Below are 23,741 nucleotides of genomic sequence, written 5' to 3'. Positions count from 1 at the left end.
TTTTTTTTTTCTCCTAAATTTTAGGGACCACATTTTTAGTGTCATGTTTAAAAGTCCACATAGCCCTGTATCAAAACATCTTTACCTTAGTCTTATAGTTTTATATTTTATCTATGATTCACTTTGTAATAAATTAATTCATATGTAAAATATAAAATTTAAGTTTAGGTTCCAGGTTTTTGCCTATGGTGTCTATTACTTTGAAAAGTACCATTTGTGTGGTTTTTGTTGATTCAAAAAAAATAAAGAAAGAAAAGAAAGAAAGAAAGCTTTTTTCTTTATTGAATTGCTTTTGCACTTCTGTCTAAAATCAATTGCGCATGTCTGTGGAAGTCTATTTCTGGGTTCTTTATTCTGTTCCATTGATCTAGGTGTCTATCCTCTGTCAATACAATGTCTTGATTATTGTCACTATAAAGGAAGTCTTAAAATAGAGTAGAATAAATCATCTCGCTTCATTCCCTTTTCTTAAATTGCTTTAGCTTCGCTGCTCTCTGCACCTTTATACATAAGCTTTAGAGAGAATTCGCCACAGTCTTGATAGGAGTTGCATTACACCTACAGATCTGTTTGGAGAGCCGACTCCTTTACAAACCGATTCCCTTGATCTGCGGGTGCAGTACACCATTTATTTATTGCCACGTTATAGAACTATAATGATGGAATAGGGAAGGAATCTAACACCCTCTCGGAGACCTTACCATCTAATTCCTAGTGCTTATTGGGGGATGTTTGTTTATTTGTTTTTGATAAACATTTCCTAAATAGATAATCACGTTATATGAAAATATGGCAATTTTACATCTTTCTTTCCAACATATCAGTCCTTTGTACTATTTTCCTGCTCTCATACACCAGCTGAGACTCCTGGGACTCAGCTGAATGAGTGGTGAATCTATGTCCGTCCCAGTCTTGGTGGAGAGAGAGCTAAGTGTGACACTAGTGATGCATGTGTGATCAAGTATCAAAGAGTAGGCTCTCTGAAGAGAAGGGTTAGTAGAAGATGGGTCTCAGAGTAAAGAAACGACTTCGTTTCCCAATCTCATGCCCGCTCTCCTATGCCATGCTGCAAAAAGTGTTCTCCAGAGGATGCCAACATTCGTCATCAGTGATGATGACAACGGTTTTAGTGAGCATGTCAAGTCTAGTCACTTCATCTACTACATCCTCTGGACAAAGCACTTATTCCAATAAAACTCAAATATGGAATTCCTTTGAAGTTATTTTGCAAAGAATCTCTTACCAATGTATGTATAGACCAAAAGCTTAGCCCAGATGCAACTTCTTTGTTTTGTAAGCAAAATCTCACTGAAAGACGACTGTACTCATTCACTGGCATCCTGCCTTTGATGACTTTTGAACAAATTTGGGAAACTTCAGTAACTACAGCAGCCACTATGTGGCCCACGGAGTCTGAAATACTGTCTGTTCAGTTTCACAAATTTTACTGTCACAAATTCCTAATAATAATATGTAGGGATTAGGAACCCCAGTACACCAGTAGTAGAACACTTACATAGCATGCTGAAGGCCGTGGGTTCAAACTCCAATATCATGTGCACGCATGTGCGCAAGCATATACACGCATGCATACACACACCACACACCACACACCACACACACACACACAAATGCAAATTGGAGGCAAACCTGAACTACACAGTGAGAACATCTCAGAAAATAAAGATGACAAAGATGAAGATGATAGTATGATTATGATTGATTATGATATATGTCTAGATATCCACCTAGAATAGTTAAGAACCCTCTTGCTGAATATGGAAAGAATATATCAGAAAATAAAGCTAGCAGAAAAGCAGCCAACTCTGAACATTATGTAACTGATTCAAATGGGCCAAAATATACCACACTGTGGTGCTTTCAGTTACACCACCAAGCAAACAGTTTTTTCTCAAGCAAGTTTGAACAGGGGCCCCTTCATTTGAGTTGAAAGATCTCATTGATATGTGGATGAAATCCATAATGTTTAATGTTAAAATACAGCTTCAGCTTCTTCCTCTATCACATACCCACCAATACCATGAAAATGGTCCACATGTCTTTAAGACAGACTGTGACTATAGGCCAAAATCTGTGGTTTATGTAATAATTAACATGTTACAAAATCAACTAAACTGCGATTTATTTAGAACCCCCCACCCAGTCATCCTAAAGTGTTACTGAACAATGAAAGAACAAAAAGAAACTAAAATTCCCCTGCACCACCTCTAAAAACATCATAATACTGAGTAATATTCTAAGCCAGCAGGTGCCCAACTTTATATCTCCCTGACATAAGAAAGCCTCTCAATATTCGGGAATTACTCTAAGATCAGCTTGTGGAAAAGCCAACCAGACAAAGCCAAAACTCTCAAGGGGACATATTTAACTAATTAGGGAGGAGGTGATTAAAATGGAGCTGCTAATTGTCTACTGTGCTCTCAGCAGTGGGAGACAAAATTACACCTCATGTTACTGTCAATTACATAGCCCTCATTTGTCTGTATTTATCTTCCCCTTTAGGATGCTGAAAAGCACACAGAGGTGTAGTTTCAAGCACAAGGTATATATTCCTCTGTGACAACAGGTTATAGAATGTTTAGAGGTTTTTATTGTTTTATTCTGGTTCTGTTTCGTTTTGTTTATAGATTGTTTAGAGACAGAACTATCTCTTGTTTAGACTTATTATTAATGTGCAGATTCTAGAGCAAAAAGCTGCTTCTCTTTCCTCTGCAGAGGCCAGGTGTTAGCCTATGGGAAGGCTAAAGTGGTTAGTAAGAGGCCAACCATACACAGGGCAGAACAAATATCACGTGGCAGGGAGGAGTGGAAGGAAGAGGAAGCTTGACACGGTGGAAAGGCAGTATCAGAAGCTGAGCTGGGGGCAGTGAGGAACAAGGCATTTGTTGTTTTATTATGGTTCTGTTTCATTTTGTTTTTTTGAACTCATACCAATAATATCATGCAATGACAGGAGTCCTTATTCTAAGCGTTTGGGGAGTCATTCAAAAGAGCCAGAAAAAGTAGGTAATGCAGAAGCCACTGAGCATGAATCCCGAGGAGATAGTCTGAAAATATATCTCTGTGAGATGAAACCTAAATACATCTAGAAATAGACCTCAGCCGTGTCACTGGAGTGGCCCTGCCAGCCATTCACAGCACCATCTCTCCTCTTCTTCCCTGGAGTGTGCTAGGCACTGACTGGCAGAGCCAATGGCTGCCTACCTGCATCTGGATTTCCTCATCGTCATCTGAGGGCAGACATGGCCACGTCATGTTTACTAATGGAAGTAGCAGGTGACCTCTAAGTTCTTTACAATGTTTTCCCAGGATGCTTCCAATTTCCATGCTGGAGCAGGGGAATGACTGAATCCACGACACCATGGGTTAGGGAACAGAGCAGTCATGCTGGGAAAGGGCTCAAATAAGAGCTCTGCCAGCCACACCCACTTCTCTCCACATGTGCTACTGTGTCTCTTCACTGGATAGCATCTTGGCATGTTCTATATAAAGATAGCCTGTAAGGCTTGCAGTGAGTTATTTAACATCATAAACCTGTTTTCTCATCTGTAAAATGAATCACAACACCTATTTCCTAAAACAGTAGGAAATAAGTAGGTTTTAAGATGCTAAATCTGTAAAATACACACACACACACACACACACACACACACACACACAGTTCTCAGTTGGGCTTGCTTCTATGGATAACAATGTATATAGGGAAAATTGATGTTATCTTATCTTTTGGCCCAAGAAAGGAATTCAGATTAAACAGCTATTTCTTTATACTTTATCCAATTCAGCCCAACTTTAAGTAGTTGCTGGAATGTGAATCTATATTACTAAAGGTTATATACATACTGGCTTGTGGTTTTGTTTGTTTGTTTGTTTGTTTGTTTTTTGTCGACTAGATTGTGTCCTGTATTAATCTAACATACAGATGGGTAGAACAGCACATTCGTCTATTCAGCCGTACCATCCCACCAGCATGGGCTAGGAAAGAGCCACAAAGGAGCTGAGATCATCTGCAAGAGGCAATGGCTTGATTCATAGTGTTCTCTAAGCAGCAGAAGCCATGATCTGCCTTTGCAAACATGCATTTCCCCCTTTGGATCATGCTTTTATCCATGTAGAGTCTTTCTATCTTCTAGGATGGAACTTAGCTAGACTCAGGATTTTTGTGACCTTTTAATACTGTAAAACTGTAGTTGAGATTCTCAGCATCAAGATAAAAAGACCTGCTCCGGGACTTACCCCAGAGCTCTCAGATGGCTTTTACATGCCACATGTTGCATAACAACCACAAGATCACAGAACCCTGCTGAGGCCAGCATCTCTGAAATGGGAACAGAGATCACGTCGCCAGGCTTAACTGCTTCCATCTACCATGATAATGTCCCACTGCTCACCATGAGGCGTGAATCACCATCGCAGTGGGAAACCTAACTAGATGACAGTGATAAAGATGCTCTACCTCCTATGTCGACTTTTATAACTGTCTATCCCATGAAAAGCAGCCAGAGCCTTGCGCTTTGCATTATACTTCATGAAGGCAACATATGACCAACAGCCATCCAGGGCTACAAACCACCCTGCCTCTCTAAGAGGCCCAGAAACAATATGCCTGAGTCTGCCGTACCATCACACAGAACTTCTACCTTAGGAGCCAAGGCCAAAACCCGGGAGCTACATCTACACAGAAGAAACTGCAGTATCTACAAACATCAATCTATGAGTTAAAAATGCCCCTGGGACACTGGTTTGAAAGACGCAAGGCTAGAGGAACAGCAGACCCTCTCAGTAGGAAAGCAGCACACTACTCAGGGTCTTTATTGTTCTACTTCCCTGAATTGTTACTTACAGGTTCCCGGCCATCCATGGCTTCCATCCAGAGCCTACGGTCCTCTTCTGACAACGCCTGCATGGTGATAACCCCTGGCCTACAGAGAAAGGAGAGACACAGGCATGACCACCGTGTCACACAAAGAGACAGTGGCAACATTCTTAAATGTTTTCTTAAGAATATTTAAGACATACCCAGTTATCAGTGGGAGAGAATGCTGAAGCTAACGACATGAAGAGAGGCACAGCCCTCTAGTCCTGTTAGCCACCCTCCTATCTCAGAAAGCAAAACCACCTCCTCACATCCTTTTCATATGCCTCTCTCTCTCTCTAAAGAGCTAGAGGTAAAGGACAAGAATTCTGAACTACCTGGTTCCCTTACAGCTTGGAACCCATTTGCTTAACAGGGTGCTTTGTATAAGGAGGGAATGCAGTATTTTCTAAAGTGAATTGCTTGACTGTGCATAAAGAGAGACATACCCATATTGAATACTTTGTATTTCTTAGCATCAAATCCAGTGCCTTCTAAACTGCTTTTGTCACCAAATCCATGTAGTGAGTTGGCTTTGTAATTACAATTAGATTAAATGTATGTAAATTGTTTTAATGACTACCCACAGGCCAGAAGCCCAGTGCTGCTCACTTTGCAAGCTCTCCTAGAAATCTACTTGCTATTCACAATGAGCACAACCTCTCCAGACAGTTCACACAGCATCAAACCCTGCTTCCTTTACAAATGGCACTCCTCACCGAAAAGGCCGAGCAATAAAATGACGCGAGGAGAATGTCACACACTCCTCGAGGTAGTTTCTTTAGTCAGTGTTGGTCCCATGTTGCACACAAACAATTTCCCCTCCAGACATATGTGCATTCTTATGAAACAATTTGATGTCTATCAAATTGATAAAGAGCACAGCAACCCTCAAGAGTCCCAGCACTGGCGGACCCCACCTCTAGCTAAGGAGTTACTGGCAGCTGATGGCGGCTGGAAGAGGGAGTTGTCCCCTCTCCCCACAGGGATGTGGCCCCTGATAGCCTGTCCATGTTCTAGTGGTCAACCACTAGACTCAGAGGGCTTAGACTGTGTCCATGAAGTTGTCAGAGAGAAGTCATAGGGGGATATGAACCGGTCCAGAGGAGAGGGAGGGTTCTGAGGGTGAATGGATAAAAACATATTTTGTATATGTACAAAATCCTCAAACAATTAATTATATATGTGTGTGTGTATACATACATACATACACATATATATGCATGTATATATAATATGTACATATACATATTATATATATGTATATGTATGTATACACACATATGTATATACACACATATATATAATATATATAGTTTAAGAATAACTCTTTTAAACCCTCACCTTCAAAGTCTGAGAAATCCTGGAAGAGACAAAGAGAGATCAACTGATCAAGAACTAAAGTTCAGTTGCCTTTGTGACCACATGCCCTCAGTGTGATACTAAAAGCCTAGGACCAAGACAGCAAGCATCTTGCCACTACCATCTCTGCTCACTGATTGTTTCCATGGTTCAGTAGGTAGGACAGATGTCCCATATATGCTTAAACACACAGCTGTGTCTTTTTCACCATTGTCCCTCAGTGCCTTCCATCTACACTTTCAAAGACGTCACAATCAAAAACAAGGGTCAGGGATGCGAGGAGCATGGGGTGAAGGAGAAAAAGGAGAGAGGGGAGGAGAGGAGATGTCCCCACAAGTCTTCCTCCACCGAGGCAGACAGAAGGGGAGGAAATGTAAGATTTGGAGTAGGCAGGTGTGTTGAGGACTGACTCCTGAGAAGGAGGTCATTCCTTGAAGCCACACTGGGCATTAGCACCATAGGAGAAAGGTGAGTCCAGGACAGACTAGCTTTCTTTCCACAGCATCTGCCAGGGCCCTCACCCTCTCCTCAGACTCATATGACCATTTCTCCCCAGCAGCCCCTTTTGACGTGCCAGAGTCCCCATATACCTGCAGACTGTTCACAGCTGTGCTTCCACAGAACCGAGCCTGTGGCCTGGAGAAAGAGCAGATTTCATGTTCCTTTCCCACCTTTCAAAACCAAGCACAAGGTGCTTTGAAATCAAAAGCCCGAGAAGCTACAGCCTGCTGCAAAGTCCGAAAGTCCCAGCTTCCCTTCTCCAGTGCTACCCTACTTTTCCTAAGTTGTTTGCTTTCTTTGCTGGCACCACCTGTTTGGGTCATGCAAACCATCTTTTTTTTTTAAAAAAAAATGTAGATTCCCAACCCAACTCCACCCTACTGAAATGGAACTTCTGGGCTCGACCTCGGAAATCAGACGGGGTAGGCCCCCAGGACTCAAACTGGGTGACCTTAGCCAAAATGCCCATCAGTAGGGAGATGGAACCTGAAGAAACTAGTTAAACAAGGCCCCTAGTATGGAAATACCAACCCACCTTTAAAATTTCTGACCCAAAATTGTTCCTGTCTTAAAGAATGCAGGGACAAAAATGGAGCAGAGACTGAAGGAATGGTCAACCAGTGACCTGCCCAACTTGGGATCCATCCCATGGGCAGGTACCAAATCCTGACACTATTACTGATGCAATGTTGTACTTGCAGACATAGCATGGCTGTCCTCTGAGAGGCTCTACCAGCATTTGACTAAAACAGATGCAGATACTTATAGCCAAACATTGGACTGAGGTTAGGGACGCCTATGGAAGAGTTAGGAGAAGGATTGAAGGAACTGAAGAGGGTGGCAACCCCACAGGGAAAACCAACATTATCAGCTAACCTGGACCCCAGGGAGCTCCCAGAAACCAAGCCACCAACCAACACGGGCTCCCCTGGCACATATGTAGCAGAGAACTTGTCTGGCCTCAGTGGGAAAGGATGTGCCTAATCTTATAGAGACTTGATGCCCCAGGGAAAAAGTTAGGGGGATACCCTCTCAGAAGCAAAGGGGGTGGAGAGAGGAGAGAACTCTGGGAGGGAGGACTAAGAGGGAGCATAACATTTGGGATTTAAATAAATCAAATAATGAAAATTTTTAAAAATATAGGTTCCCCATCCAACCCCACCCTACTGAAACTAAACTTCTGGGCTGGGCCTGGAAAATCAGAGCTAAAGCCCATAATGAGGAGAGATGATGCTCTATGTATGTATGGCTATGCCTAAGGCCCATGCCCTGAACCAGGTCCACCCCCTCGCCTTTCCTTCTGGGTTCTCTGCACTAGCAGTGTTATCACCCTCCTCTCTATGCTGGGAGTCAAGCACCCAATGTAACTCCAGTCCTCTTCCTGCAAGAAAATAATTGTAAACACAAGAGTTGCCCAAACACCAAGAGTGCAGAGGTATCACAGATGGCACATCAACTTCATGGCCTATGGCATAATAGTTCCACCCAAAGCCACCAAGAGGAAGTTCAAAAAACTCAAGAGGCAGTAAGGGCGTAGGGCATGTTATTGGGTGCTAGTAACTAGGGAAGCCAATATGACTGTTTGTACTTCAAATAGAAATAAAAAACACAAATTATAGCCGGGCGGTGGTGGCACACGACTTTAATCCCAGCACTTAGGAGGCAGAGGCAGCCTGGTCTACAGAGTGAGTTCCAGGACAGCCAGGACTATACAGAGAAACCCTGTCTCGAAAAACAAAAGCAAATTATTTTTCATGTGTGTGGGGAGTGACACTCTGGATGATAGATAGTAATTAGAGTAGATATAACATATTTAGTAATAATTGTATTCCCCAAACTCAGAGAATTTTCTCAGCTTCATATATGTACATCTGGCTACAGCACTGTACTTTTTAGGTAGAAATATCCATTTTTTTTTTCATTTATTAAATTAAAAATACTAATATAAATCTTACATAGGACTTTCCTAAGAGGCCAAGATAAAAGGGTTGGCTTTATTTTAGAATCAAACAATAATTTATTCTCATAATTACCTTCTCAAAGTCTCCCAGATTGGTAACATAGCCCCAAACAAAATAAAACAAGAAAAAACTTGTGTGACGTGACACTCTGCACATCAGCAAACTTCCAGGCTTTCTCTTACAACATATCTATTTAGCTCCTGACTGGAATGTGTGAAGGAGTAAGGGAGAAAGGAGAGGATGCGTCGGACATGGACAGGAAATATAAACCAATGAAAGAGAAGTGGGGTGCAGGGCTGGAGATGTTCCTGGTTCTATACACCCCTGTGCTCCAGCAGCGTTGTAACAAGAGAACAACAGTTTAGTCCAGCAGAGCACACCACTGGATGTGCTGAGCACTCAATAAATTAGTCTTGGTGCCTAGACAGGAGGTAAATGCATTCTTCCTAGTCCTATTTAAAAGACAAGAAAACTAAGACTCAGAGGGGTAAAAACTTTGATTTGATTGCAGCAGCAAGCTACAGGGCCAGGATGCGACCAAGATCCAACTCCTAACCCTGGTATGAGATACCATCCCGATGTGGGGGCACCAGAGCCCCTGGGGAATTTGTGTGTACTACCCAATTCTCTGGCATCAAAACGGACCAAGGATCCCTACAACTCCTTCCTTAAAGAGCCCCAGCGTGGAATCAAATGTGACAGTGATGAATATCTCTGTAAACCGGAGTGATACGCTTCTTCCTCCAGGCTCTTCCTCCAGAACACAGTCATACCGCACGGGATTGGGGTGACTTTCAGCAGCAGTGGCCCTTCACATTTTACCTCAAGACAACAAAGTGAAAGAGAGGCCCTGATTTTTTTTTTAATAGAACAAAACAGGTGCTGTTGGCAGAAAGATTCTAAGAGCCAGTGAGACTTTATCCCCTAAAATTTCCAGGGAAACAACACCCATGAAGTCTCACCAGCATGGCTACCTAAACAAGACCTGAACAACAACAACAAACATGCTAACAAAGAAGAGGTAAATCTCACGGGGACCAGCCGTAGACAAAGAACCAACCGCTAGTAAGGAATGCTGAGGGGGTAGAAAACAGTGACTTCCCCCGGAACACGCCCCCAGTCGGTTATCTAATACCAGTGCTCTGCCCTGGAATCATATGCATGCAAGTAATATTATATGGACTGTATTTATATATTTAAGAAATATATACATGTGTGTAACAACATGAAAAAGAGGACAGAGTCCATGAACTGGGTAGGGGAGTACATACATGAAGGGCTGAAGGAAAGGAAAAGAAGGAAATGTGTGTGTGTGTGTGTGTGTGTGTGTGTGTGTGTGTGTGATATAATTATATTTTAATTTAAAATTAAAGGTGCTATCATAAAGAAAATGAACACTGGTAGGTTAGACCTTACCAAAAAAAAAAAAAGATGCATTTACTAGAAGATAATATTAAGAGAATGAAAACAGAGGCTGGGAGAGTAGTTAAGTCAATAGAGTGTTTATCTCAATGCATGAGGTTCTGAGTTGAGATCCCAGCACCACATAAGCCAGGCATAATGGAACACAGCTACAGTCCTACTGCAAGGGAGGTAGAGGCAGAAGAACCAGAAGTTCAAAGTCATCTTCAGTGATTTCAAAGCCAGCTACATGAGTCCCTGTCCCCAGAACATAAATCTCAAATCAAAAATATTGAGAATGAAAGGGAAAGCTAATGTTTTTTATATGTATCTCCAACAAGATCCATATTCCAGATATGTGAAGAATGCTAACAAACGGAGAAAATTAACAACAAAATTCAATTAAAATCTTAATAGACACTTCATAAGAGAGGATATCTAAGGGCTGGAGAGTTGGCTCAGCAGTTAAGACTTCTTCAGAAGGCTCCAGCTCAGTTCATGGTACCTATTGTCAGGCAGCACATAACTGCCTTTATGAGAGAGGGGGAGAGAGAGAGGAATAAAAAATGAAAAGGGGAGATCCAACTGGCCAGTGGATATAAGAAGCAGCCATCAAATGGTTCCTCACTGAGGAGATGTCATTTAGAAGCTGAATGAGCTCCATCCAGCACCTCTTGAATGAAGAACATTAAAAGGTCACTTAGTAACTTAGTGTTGCGATTCTCAGGCTTTGCTGGTGAGAAATTAAATGAATAAGGACATTTTCAGTACCTCCTAGAACTAAACACCACACGTTAGACAAACTACTCCCATATATAACACCAGGAAAGATGTGTGCCTATGTCCACCACGCACAGTCAAGGTCACCTGTCATCATATTCACAATAACCGCAACTTCAGCAACAAAAATGGCTAACGAAAGAGGACACACAAATTGTTGTGTAATCTAAATGCTAGGACACCAGGCAACAACTGCAAACAGCAACCAGTGCTGCACAGAATGGTTAGGTATGAACCTCACAGACGGTGAGGCAAAGTCTACAGTCTGAATGACTGGAGTTTCATAGTGTTCAAACCCTTAAAAACCTCACACAGACAGGAGAGTTATTTTACCTCCAAGAAGGGGTGCGGCATGAGGATGGTGATGAGGATGAGGAAAACTTCAAGGCTATAAATGTTCACCTTGATCAGGGCCTTTGGAAGTATGTATATGTATGTATGTATGGATGGATGGATGTATGGATGGATGGATGGATATGTATACTCAGACTTGACTTATGCATAGTCATAAACATAGAGTTGAGATATGTGCATTTTACAGTGGAACCTCAATTAAGAACTTGTTTTAACTGTACAGGAATTACAACCTCTGGACAACACTTTGGCTTCCCTACTATTCTGGATGTGAGACTACATGTTCGGGAAGCCAGATAGAAAGGTCCAATTGCTTTTCCCCGGCGGTTGGCAGAGTTACGCGTTTGACTATATTGCAAACTCAAAGAAATGCATCATACATTTCCAGTGGAAGGCAAAAATAGTAAATACTCCAGAAACGTAGTCAATCCCCATGGGCAAATGAGGGGTGCTAGCAAGTACAGGAGAGCATCACAGCAATGCCTGGAGAAGGGCAGGAGAGTCATTTAAACAGGAACCACGTGCTGGCACTGTGGTCCACCTAACGACCCACACCCTCAGACCGAAAATCACGCCCCTACCGCAAACACCGGCCCTGACATCATGGCTATTTCCTTTTCCCTCCCCAGGTAACAGCTTCAAAGTGGACTGCTACTCCAGTCTAAAACTAATGCCTGATAACTGATAGGGGCAAAGAAAAGAAGTCTCCGGCAAATACTAGAACCTCCATCTAGAGAAGTTCCCTCCAGCCACCGGATGAGAGAGGGTGCAAATGATTTAAAGATCCTTTCTGGAGCCCACCCCTAAAATTCTCCTCAGAAGCTAGCATTTCTTCACCAGGAACACATTGTTAGTGCTGGAGCTGGGGCAGCCTGGGAAACACAAACAAGGACCTGCGAGTTTCTCAACGCTGTATACTCTCGTCTCGTCATAAGAATGATGCAGATGTGTGTGTGTGTTTGTGTGTGTGTGTGTGTACACATGTGCACCTGCGAGTGCATGTGAAATCCTTAAACATGGTAAGGATAATAGAGGGAAGACAGTCCTCACTTATCTCAAGGCAAGCTGCTACCCATTGCCATGTCTCTTCCGGGGCTGGCTTCCCAAAAGAGCCCCCAGAGAAGCAGCATACATAACATTTGCATGTTCTGGTTAGGCTCTGTTGGTGAGGAGGAGAGCATGAGGAAGAAAGGGCTTATTTATTTCTCTTCTGGGTCGCACTGCATCATCAGGAGAGCTCAGGGGAGGAACTCAGGGCAGAAGCATGGTGACAGGAACGGAAGCACAGGCTGTGAAGGGAAGATGCTTAGCGGCTTGTTCCTCCTGGCTTGTTCAGCCTGCTGCACCACACACAGTGAGCTGGGCCCTCCCACATCAATCACTCATCTGGAAAATGCCCTATGGACTTACTTACAGGCCAATCTGATGGAGGCAATTTCTCAACTGAGGTTACCCTCCCCAGATAACACTAGCCAATGTCAAGCTGACAAAAAAAAAATTTAAAAAAAAAAACCTATCCAAGAGAGGATTATATCCAGAAGGCTAGGACCACCAGGGTCCATCAAAGCCCTCTGTCCATCAGCCAAGAACACAAAAAGCACACCCATGGCTGATTCTGGGGTTCCTCGAGAGCTTTCTAGTTCTAATCTCATTCATGAATCAGAGTCAACAACAGTGATCTCAGTGGTTTGGCAATGTACCCACTTCCTATTGGACAAGGAAATGCTAGGACTAACTCCACCCCACTGAAACAAACACAACCAGAACCTCGCAGTACTGTTCTCTCTAAATCAACCTCCAAAGATCTAGGGCTTACTCATTCGTAATAGTAAATCTCCAGGTGGCAAGAGCTCTCTCCTAACTCCCATGCACACCACTTAGGGTCAAACGGACAGGAAAGGAAGGACTATGAGACCCACAGAACTTACTGTAGCCTGTGTGTAAAATGTGTCCCACTGTGCTCTTAGAAGTTGGGAAAGTGAAGCCTTGGGGATTGGGTTTTCTATTCCTGGGTGAAAGGGGTTCATCAGATGACAGAAAGAGGGAGCCCTGCCTCAAAGACTGCTTCTTGATACTTCCTCCACAGTGAAAAGTCTGCACAGATATGACCAACCCCACATCTGTTGATAGAAAGCAGGTAAGCAGTCAGGCGAAGGGAGCCAGGCAAGAAGCTCTTTACTCCCCCAAGGACAACAGAGGTTGATTCCTTTCTCGAAAACCTGCAGCCTTGCAGCTCTTCTGCATTTTTACTTGTGAACAGAGGCGTACGAATTAAGAAAGAGCAGAGCAAGTACAGGTTGCAGAGGCAGCTGCCACCCGTCAAGGTACCCAGGTGGATCACAGGTGAGAGAAACTAGAGGTCACAGGTTGGTGGCTCCCCAGGTGGATCACAGGTGAGAGAAACTAGAGGTCACAGGTTGGTGACTCCCACATGTGCCAAACACTATGCTAAAGATTATTACATGTCAAACACTGTGATAAGGATTTTATCAACTATCACTTCTTTCTCACAATAAATATATGAATTAAATGTGAATAATTGGGCCCCCTTTATCTTATTCAGTTGCTTATTTGTGTGTGTGTGTGTGTGTGTTATTTGTGTTGCTGGTGAACGAACTTGGGGCTCAGACTTGCTAGGCAAGTCTTCTACCACTGAGCCACATCTCCAGCCCTTTGGGACTCTTTCTAAAAGTGAAAGATACCTAACATTGCTATGAAGGGCTAACTCTGACATTGTATCCAGGTGGGCCAGAAATTAAAACAAGGCCTACACTTAAGTCACAACCAATGCTGCAGTGACCTTATCTGTAACGAGTGTATGTGCCTAGAGTCCAAGAAGGCTATCAGCTTCGACAGAGGAAGGAAGGGAGTAACCTCCTTCCACACACTCCCTAAGAGGGTTTCCGAAACAGCTTCTAATCAATGATCTAGAAAGAATCGGATTCTAATGAATGAATGGATCACCACCAACAGAAGCATACAGCACTCGCCTTCTGAGAGGAAAGGTTGGAGAATGAGGAGGACCCTGGCAGGAGGAAGAGTCCAGAGAATAAACACTGCCAACCCCATCGGACAGTTCACGCAGAGTTACTTTAAAAGATTTTAAAGTCCTAGAGCACCAGATGAATTTCTAGCATACTAAACTTTGTGGGCCATGAATGTAACTGCTACTGACTTCTCAGTGAGTACCGTGTGCCAGGCACAGCAACAGGCACAGGCTACCACAATGCACCAGGAGAAAGCATACTAACTAATGGGATGGGTGCAACGCAAGGTCAATGTGAATCCTTGCTACTGCTGCTGACAGCAAGCTAAGCAAATCTCTCCCTAGGTTCATCTGCCACCCTCTGCACCATTTGGGCTCTTCAGTCTTTTTTTTTTCCCCAAGTTTAACATATACATGAATTTCAAAAGATATAAAAAAGTCATACATGTAAAAAGTTCACCAATATATATGCATATTTATGCCATAGTGAATTGACTTGATAGAGCCTGCTCAATGGGATATTTTTATATTTGGTATTAACAAGGTATATGTTGCTGATTGAGAGTCTTTTAATGTTTCCATTGTAAAGAATTATAATGTTATCTATCATAGATTCTACTCTATAACCTCTCGTAACCCACTTTTATTTTTAAAAAGTATATAAAATGTTACATCACTTTAAAATTCACATATCACATAATTTTCTAACAATTACCAATTACACATGATAAACACAGGGTATTTTCTTTGTAGTCAACTTGGAAATAGCATCAGTTGCTGCCAGATTGCCAAAGTATTAATTTGGACAATTTCTAATTGTCCTTTCCTTTTGTTTTGTTTGTTTGTTTGTTTGTTTGGGGGGCTCTTCAATCTTATGATGAACAGAACAGATGGAATTTACCGCTTCCTTCCTTTCTTTCTTGGGATTTCTGTAATAGCAAGTTTTTGGTGTTGAGTTTAAGTCCTGTATTGAGAAACTACCAGATAAATGTGTGCACTCCCAACAAATTTCACTGCACTGATTAGAGACTAGAAGTCAGGTTGCCTAGGTCGTCCTCTAATCCACTCCACTAACCACCGAAGCCCATCCTACTTAAGACAGGTGCAAACAGCCAGCGCTTTCACTTAATTAGAAGCCAAAACAAAGCCCCCCAAACTTGAGTAAGTTCTGACTTTGAGAGCTCGAGAGTCCAAGAATTTCTCAGACGGCAGCTTGCTATCTATCCCTAAGAGCCAGGAAGCAATTCAGAAAGAATGATGCCCATCCCCCACTGGCCACCCCACCCCTGGCCATGAAGTCAGAGCAGCATAACACCCTCTGAGGAAGGAAAAGCCATTTCCTGCCCGAAAGGTCAATGGCATAGAGACCAGCACTCCAACCCAATGGGCAGGAAGGCAAAGTCAAGTAGCTTTTCAAACAGGCAACGAGAAGGGGAGGGGCGGGAAGCCCCAAACCAGGAAAAACAGTTCATCCGCTCTGTGGCTCTGTGAGATAAAGGCTGCAACTGGATGGAGAAGCCTGGTTCTCAGCACAGGCTGGACAGAAGGACAAGTCTGCTGTCCTCACATGCATCATCCCAAAGCAAAGAATCTAGCACCTTGGTTCACCCAGCTAAACTGCAATATTCAGAGGCCTGACGAACTGGGCAAGCCAGCTAACTGGCACCAGAATGTAGGTATGGATGATCTGTGAAAAGGGCGAGAGAAAGGAGCTTCGAGAGAAAAACTGAGTCACTGAAAATACTCTCTGCCTTAAGTAGTAATACTCATATAAACTGTCACTTCTACAGAAACCACACACGCAGCTGTCTTCGAATCACCAGTCTATAAATGACGAGTACCATTCAACTGGACCCAAGAGCAACCAATGCACATACAAAACTGCCATCTAGAGGCTGAACAGTCAAACTGTCCGTTACGTAAGAGGATCGATTCTCTTTGGAAAACAATCTCAAGAGTCACACAGTTTCCCAAAGACACACAAAACGACCCACTCACACACTCGCACCAAGCCAGACCATAAACTGCCTTCCTTTAAAATTAGAATGGTTTCCTGGGGAGATCATAAACTGAATGTGGACATAAAACTTTCTCTTTTGTGGCAATCAAGTTATGAAGCACAGCACTGCATCCACAATCTCCCCCTGGTGGGCCTTCTTCACGTGGGCCCTACCTGTGCCTAAATCCACTCTCATATTGCAGATGAATCGACAAGGCGATGGGAAAAGAAACAAGCTTGCAGCAAGTAGGTGTGGGAAGAACTTCTGGCAAAGATAAGGTTTAACATAAGAAAACGTAAGTCCCACGGTTTGGAGCATACAAAAACAACACTTGCACTCACGGGACACCATCAAAAAGGCATACTGCTATATCCCATCTTCAAAACAATCCTGACAGTCACAATCAGCTCCATCTTAGTACTACTGTCCCTATGGCTAGTAAGAGGCAAGTCCTCCAGTCAAACCTAGGGCTCCCTCTATCTTTTATTTAGCCTACAATTTGCAACCTTCTGTGAAAATACAACTTGGAAAGATGCTTGCTGGCTGACTGGAGGGTACTGATGGTTTGTTTGTTTTGGTTTTTTTTTTTTTTAAATTCAGATCTTCCATAAATGTCTAGCTTCTGCTATTCTGGCTTCAACTATCCTACCATATCTCTACACAAAAGCAAATTATGTGTGTACTTGCTTGAGCTTTAATTTAATTAACACCTAACTAATGTTCTCTAAGATTCATCACCAAACTCCCAAAGGAAAAATAAATAAATAATGCACTTTCAAAAGTGTCTTCACCGTAAAAAGTTTAAATTGAGCAATCACATACACATAGTACCATATTCAAGGCTACGAGAAATTATGGTTGAAATTACGGTTCTTTTTCTGCCTCTAAAAGCAAATCATCTGAGATAAACAGAATTAAACAGAAGTACCCAAGACATTCCAAACTGAACAGGTAGCCAACCAATACAAAGAAACTATGGTGCCCGGCCACTGCAGGGTACTTGCGGGGAAGGCAGGGACAGAATGGGCAGAGTGTGTGTTAGGGAACACTGAGGAAGGTTCAGGAAAGCTAGCTCCCTACTGCGAGCGCAGCATTTGCAGGAGGACTTCAGAATTACCCAAAGAACCAGGTGAGGCTTTGACAGAAGAAAAACCAACAGATTGGTAAAGCTTCCTACGTGTGACATCTGTCAGAAGAGTCTAGGCTGCGCCTGGGGTGCAGGCCTGTAGTCTCATGTACTTGGGAGGCTGAGACAGAAGTTCAAGGGTATAGGTGTCTCTGTGCCACCTGTGGTCCCCAGTTCCCTGTCCCCCATGTCATTCCCTACCACCGCCATCTAGTGATCTGTCTTTGCCACACTTCTGCATTTGGCAGCGCTGGAAAGAAGCTTTTAACAGAGTTTCTGTTGGAGTCAGCTAGTCTTTAAAAAAAAAATAAAAAACTAAAGCACTCTAATTGTTTCCTTTCCCCAAGTATAAACATTACCCCCCCACCCCCACCCCTGACTCAGTGAATCAAAAGAACCGTTTAGTTTCTATTTCTATTATTTCCCATATGGTCTAGTGGCCGCTCCTGGAGAACATTAGGGAGAAAATCTATGTGTCACTTACATCTGTGAGACATTTCTTTAAAACAAACTAATCCAAAAGATGCTGGCAAGTGACTCCCCCATGATTCTTCAGCGTAAGTAAACATTTTCCCTACATTTGCTCACTAATTTCCATGAGATAGTTCATGATGGAGCTAATTATTCAAGTGACTGAACACAGACGCTGGTTAGTATTCATGATCCACATATGACTACCAAGAAAGGCTGCTCTTCCATGACGCCCACTTTTAACCCAAACATCACTCGAAAGAGCTGACCCACTTCAAGGGGGAAAAAAAGTTAAATCCAGTCAATTAACCCATGTAAAATATAAACTTTCAAAAGCTAGGTCCATAGCATGATGATACAAAAACCACAAATAGGTAATGTTTGCTTTTTTTAAGCTACGAAACCGAAGCTACTAATGAAGAAAGGGGGGCAGGAGAGGAGAAGGAGGGATGGGAAAAGGAGAGGGGAGGGTTGGATGGAAGGAAGCAGCAGAAAAGATAAGGCAGCTGACGCAAATGGTCTATTTCATGAAGTAGGGGTTCAGGGGGTGCATAATGGCCACCATTTAAAAAGCCTTGGTGGGATGTCCTTCCACCTCGCTGACAGGTCCTCCCTGCTCAATACTACACCAGCTCCCTGCACCTCAATAATGAAGTACCACACAGGAGGAAGGCAGGGTGTTTGGAAAGTTGATTCCTCCTGAAGTCCACGGAATCTGCTTCATGCCTTCCTCCCCGTCTGGTGGATTGCTAGCAGCCTGGTGTTTCTTCACTTGAATCCCATTCTCTCCCTGTTCTCTGTCTTCGGGTTCATGGGGCATTTCTCTACGCGTGTGCCTGCTTCTGGATCTGTAACTCCCTGTTACCTAGGATGCCAGCTATGGTGAATCAGGGCCTGTCTTCATTTCTTCTCCTGTAATTGTGAAAAAATGCCCTGAACAGAACCAACTTAGGGGAGACAGGATTTGTTTTAGCTTATAGCTTCAGGTTACATCCCATAGTTGTGGGGAAGTCATGGCTCTAGCTGCTCAAGACAAACTTACTACATTGCATCCAGGGTGTAGAAGCCAAGAGCACTGTGCACATGCATGCTTAGCTCAGCTCACTGTGTCTGTTCTTTATACAGCCAAGGATCCAAATCCACTTTTAGGTTTTGTCTTCTCACATCAATTAACATCATCAAGACAGCCCCCCACAGACATGTTCATAAACCAACCTAATCTAGACCATACCCCTCAATGACACTTTCTTTCAGATGATTCTAAAATGTGTCAAGCTGACAGTTACAACTAACCATTAATATCACATATTACAGAGTCAGGATATTTCACACCATATTTTCATAGTCTAAACAATATAAATCACACTTGCATCTTGATAAATTACCACATTAGCAGCTCCTATATAACTTATTATATAGTAGTTTATCTAATCTTCCTATAACACACTCTGGGAACATTTCAGCCCTTCTGTCAGTTCCTCTTTTGCATTCATTTCCTAGGTGCCTCCGAGACACAGCAAGCAAGACAGAGCACTCTGGGGGAGGCAGAGTCTAGAAAACCAGATTCTAGCACCGGCAGCCCCTCCCTGCTGATGGGCACTGGTGAAAGCATGGGGTGGGAACCCTCAGAGAAAGGATTACAGTAAAGCTCTCCAGGCAGGTGCCACTTAGCACACAGAAATACCTTTTATTTCTTATCCAATGTCAGGTCTCAGGCTGTCCAAATATCCAGAAAGGAGCTCAGCCGAGACTATAGGAGGATTTCTGGTAGTTAGATAAGAGCCAGCATTCCTCAGGAACTTGTAAAACCAGTTCCCATGTGCCAAGAGGCTTCATTTCACCTTACCTCTAGCAGAAAGGACAAATCAAAGGACACAGCCTATGGCTGGGTATCAAAGCCCATCCAGTAGGGGGTGGGGGTGGGGTCCCTTAGTATCACAGGTACCTGTTATACATTTTAAAGCTCCTATCCCAGTCTCCTTCCTGCTATTCCTGCTACTCACCCTCCTTAGAAACCACTATTCTCTCTCTGTGCATCTATCTGTCTGTGTGTCTGTCTCCCCCAACCCCCACTGCTCTCACTATGCACTATTCTCTATGTCTTCCTATCTTATTAGCCACATTATTTTCTCCACTTCCCTAGCCCTGGCCATGTCCAACCTGCTGGCTATGCTCAGTCTACTTTTTCTCTCTGCTCTGGACTCTTCTAGAAGTCTCTGGCCATTCTCTCTATAGGCATACAATAAAAATCTTCCTTAATAATGGAGGGGTCATGTTGACAGTTGCTTTACTGCCCCACCTCACACTCTGTGGGTATGTGAGCAGTCTATAATACACCAGAGTCACACAAAAGGGGCGACAAGCAATGCTGAGCTCTGTGGCCCAATCCATGAGGTCCCCTGGGAACACTGAAAGGAAAGGCTGAGTCACCCTCCTACCAATCCACCTGCTCCTCAGTGGAGACTCTACAGTCTCCTTCTGGATCCTCCCAACGCCATCTGTATGAAGCCGCTGAGGAGTGTGACAGAAAAGGACTGCCCCAGGTTTATTCCGCATGCTGAGTATGAAACACTTACTCTTGGCTCAGAATGTGAGCCTGCAGAGCCTCTCCCCTCCCTTTTCTATTTTGGAAGCATGGTCTTACTAACAACCCAGTCTGGTCTTGAGTTCCTGGGCTCAAGAGATCCTCCTGGCTTCATCTTCTGAAGAGGTGGGCATCCCCATGCCTGGCTTGCAAAGGGTTCTTGGATGTGTTATCAAGAGTTGACATCTGAGAGGATTTTAACTGTCCCTAAAGTAACTCCCAGGCAATCTTCTGAAGACATGGAAAACACAGGAGGTCCAGAAAGCACCATAGAGCTTTTTTATTTGGTTGGTTTGGTTTGGTTTGGTTTTAGTTTTGGTTTTTGGTTTTCTTGTTTTGTTTTTTAATTAGGAAAGAGACTTCCTGGCATTGTGTGGGCCTTGCAGTGAGATTTAAGGGCCCCGGTGCCAAGGCTGCTGACTTGGAACAGGCAGCTCAGATAAGCTCCACATACGGATTCCACTGAAAGAACCCACTGCCGTGGAAAGTGTCTCAAAGAACTGCAATCCTGTTGAACAAGCCTAGTACCATGTGTGCATTTGAGTGAGAGGTTGAACCATAGATGTTAAAGAAGACACATAAGCTCACTGTCTGTCTGTCTGTCTATTTATCTATCTATTGGCTGATTAAGGAAGTGACTTGGTGTATTTTCTGGGTATAAACAAAAATTAACTATAAGCCTTAAAAAGTTATTTGAGTAAAACTTCTATTCCCAATTCTTATTTGTTATATTAATTTTTTAAAGGAAAAAACAACCAAACACCTGATATCATCATGTTGAACAGACTATTTTCTTTAAATATCTATCCCACCTCCCGGAGACATAGCACACATTCCTGAGCATGGAAGACTAGCATTAAAGTAAAACCAAACAAACCTGGTGATTCAGACGTGAACTAAACAACGGGAGGCTGCACTGACCTTCCGCAATGACCTAGCATCCAGTTCCAACTGGACACTGAAGAGTGGGCTGGGGGCAGGGGTACAAACAGTGAACCTTAAGGGAAAGGAAAGAAATCCAAATACACTAATAATCTGTTCCTGAAAAGGTTGCCTAAGCCTCTCACCTGTCTACTGCTTCCACATCAAAGCAGAATCTCTTCTCGATGGAGTCTGTCTTTCGCCGTGTGCAGGATTTGAGGGTAACGGACTCGTCTTCTCCCTGGTGGGAACACACAGACTGTCAAGGTGAGGCCAGCAGGCAGGTCTGCGGGACTCTGGGACGAGCATGGCATATCGACAGAATGACACTTCCAACTCTCCAATCTGTGGGTTCACAACCTACAGAGAGGGAATGCTGACCATTGAGCGTCTCAAGCAAGCATCTCTACAGCTAAGACCTGGAGCCCTAGGACGTAGTCACACAGGTAGAGGATGGGTGCTGCTACATTACACAGTGCACATCTAGTACTACTATTTCAATCAGGTTTGATTTGCAGAGGTGACAAGAGATGAAGACCACAGTCCCCTCCTAACTGACTGTGATCCCTGGTTAGTCATCATTTCTTCAAGAAACAGGTCAAGATCCGTAAGAAGTGCTCAGGTGGCGCCAAGTACCTCTCCGTCCCACTGGTACCAACCATAGCAAAAGCAGTCTGCTACGGAAGACACGGAATAAAACAACGTCTTCCCATCGAGTCTGATGGGAGGTTCACAAGGCAGCAAGCACCCTAAGGTCAGAGGCTTGTGGTCTTTGCTTACTACTCTTGTATCTTCTGAGTCCTCCTAGGTCCTGGACAGAAGAGTTGTTCAACCTATATCGGCCTTGTTGACGAATAAGATGTGATAAACTGCATATGTTTAATGTGTACAACTTGTTACTGTGACATCTGTAGATAGCCATAAAGCTATTGATGAATCTGAGATAAACTCCCACCCCTGCCTGCCAAACACACCCTGTGGTGACCCACCCACCTTCTAGATCACCTCCAAGAAACCATTGGGTCTGTCTGCTTTCTGCTCCTATGGGTTTGTTTGCATTCTATAACATTATGCAAATGCAGACGCAGAGTAAGTATCTGGGTCGTTCATTAAGCATGAGTATTCTGTGGCTCGTCCATGCTGTGCATATCGAGAGTTGGGTTTTTACTACTCGGTAGTGTGTCACTATGTGAGTAGAATGTGACAATCTCACAGAACTCACGGACTGTCCAGAAACACAGCAAGAGCTCACTGCAACTTCTTCCTGTCACTACAAATCTATTAATGTTTCTGTTTCTCCCATTTTTTTTTCTGAAAAGGGTAAAATTAACAAATTCACCTGCCTTGCCAACATCAGATGAAGTGTAACTTCAGAGGGTGGAGGTAACCACCCACTAAAATCGGCAAAGCAGACAAGCACAGGCCTAGGAAGAAAGCATTTTTGTTCATATGCTTTATGTCTATGCCTACTTACTAGAGAGCAAAGATTAGTTTCTCAGATTGAGACCTGATCTTTACCCACTCTGTAAGATGCAAAAGTGTGTTAAATCAACGCTGCACAAGGTTGCCTAGCAAACCCAGCTCTTTGTGAAGCCAAGACAGGAGTCTCCTCAGCTCATGGCCAGTCTGGGCTACATGAGTTCAAGGTCAGTCCGGACAACTTAGCAAAATCTACCTCAGAAGACAGGGGCTGAAGATCTATCTCTGCAATCAAGTCTTCACCTGGTATATGGGAGACCTTAGATTAGAGACCCAGCGTCACACAGCGGACACTGTTTTAGACTAAGGTCCTACATTGGACCTGAAAAGAAAATTAGACTAAAATTCAACCTGGAGTCACCCAAGCAAATATTCTCCATCATGAAACTAAGCTGTTTATCTCCCAGGAAACCAGAAATGAGAGAGAACAGTCCAATTGCTCAAACGGGTTTACTTCAATTAGCAAGGAAAACGGAAGTTTTCTCTGCCTTGATTATTCCACAGATGCACACACATGGAGTAACCTAAATTACCTAGTGTTAATCAACTGGATATTTCCCACTGAATAGTCTCCTGTACCTACTTTATAAAATAAATAAGTTTCATGTTATCATTGTTTGCAATTTTGGGGGATCAAACTTGCAGCTTCTTACATTCTAGGCAAGAGCTCTTCACTGAGTTGTACTCCCAAACCAAAGAAATCACTTTGAAATCACCAATTATTCTGTGCTGTTTCTGAATTCTTAAGCCTTCCTCTGCCTTAAAACTAATGTCTGCTGCTTGCCTTACCACGACACTTGTTTAGGTCTATGAAATGGTGATGCCTAATTCTAGAACTGAAAATACAGTCATTAACCTCTTTCAACTCCGTGCTTCCAGCTCTGTCCTTTGATGAGTGTACTCACCCAAATGTAAGAAATTTGACCTTGGTGATGTTCA

At 43.3% G+C, this 23,741-nt stretch overlaps 1 protein-coding gene across 7 annotated transcripts in view; it reads right to left on the bottom strand.

Annotated features, from left to right (window-relative positions):
* Arhgap26 (Rho GTPase activating protein 26) overlaps positions 1–23,741 on the bottom strand; it is a 388,578-nt gene that overhangs the window by 228,891 nt on the left and 135,946 nt on the right. For all 7 annotated transcript variants that reach the window (XM_029471859.1, XM_029471862.1, XM_021150728.2 and 4 more), the window contains exons 10-11: positions 21,470–21,564; positions 4,865–4,943 (exon numbers count right to left, since the gene is read on the bottom strand). In XM_029471859.1, the coding sequence (XP_029327719.1) occupies positions 4,865–4,943; positions 21,470–21,564 (174 nt within the window). The remainder of the gene's footprint in view (positions 1–4,864; positions 4,944–21,469; positions 21,565–23,741) is intronic.

This window comes from Mus caroli, chromosome 18 (genome assembly GCF_900094665.2).
Source record: "Mus caroli chromosome 18, CAROLI_EIJ_v1.1, whole genome shotgun sequence".
NCBI classification, from domain to species: Eukaryota; Metazoa; Chordata; class Mammalia; order Rodentia; family Muridae; genus Mus; species Mus caroli.
Note: the sequence above shows the minus strand (reverse complement) of the source record. Positions and strands in the feature narration are given on the sequence as shown.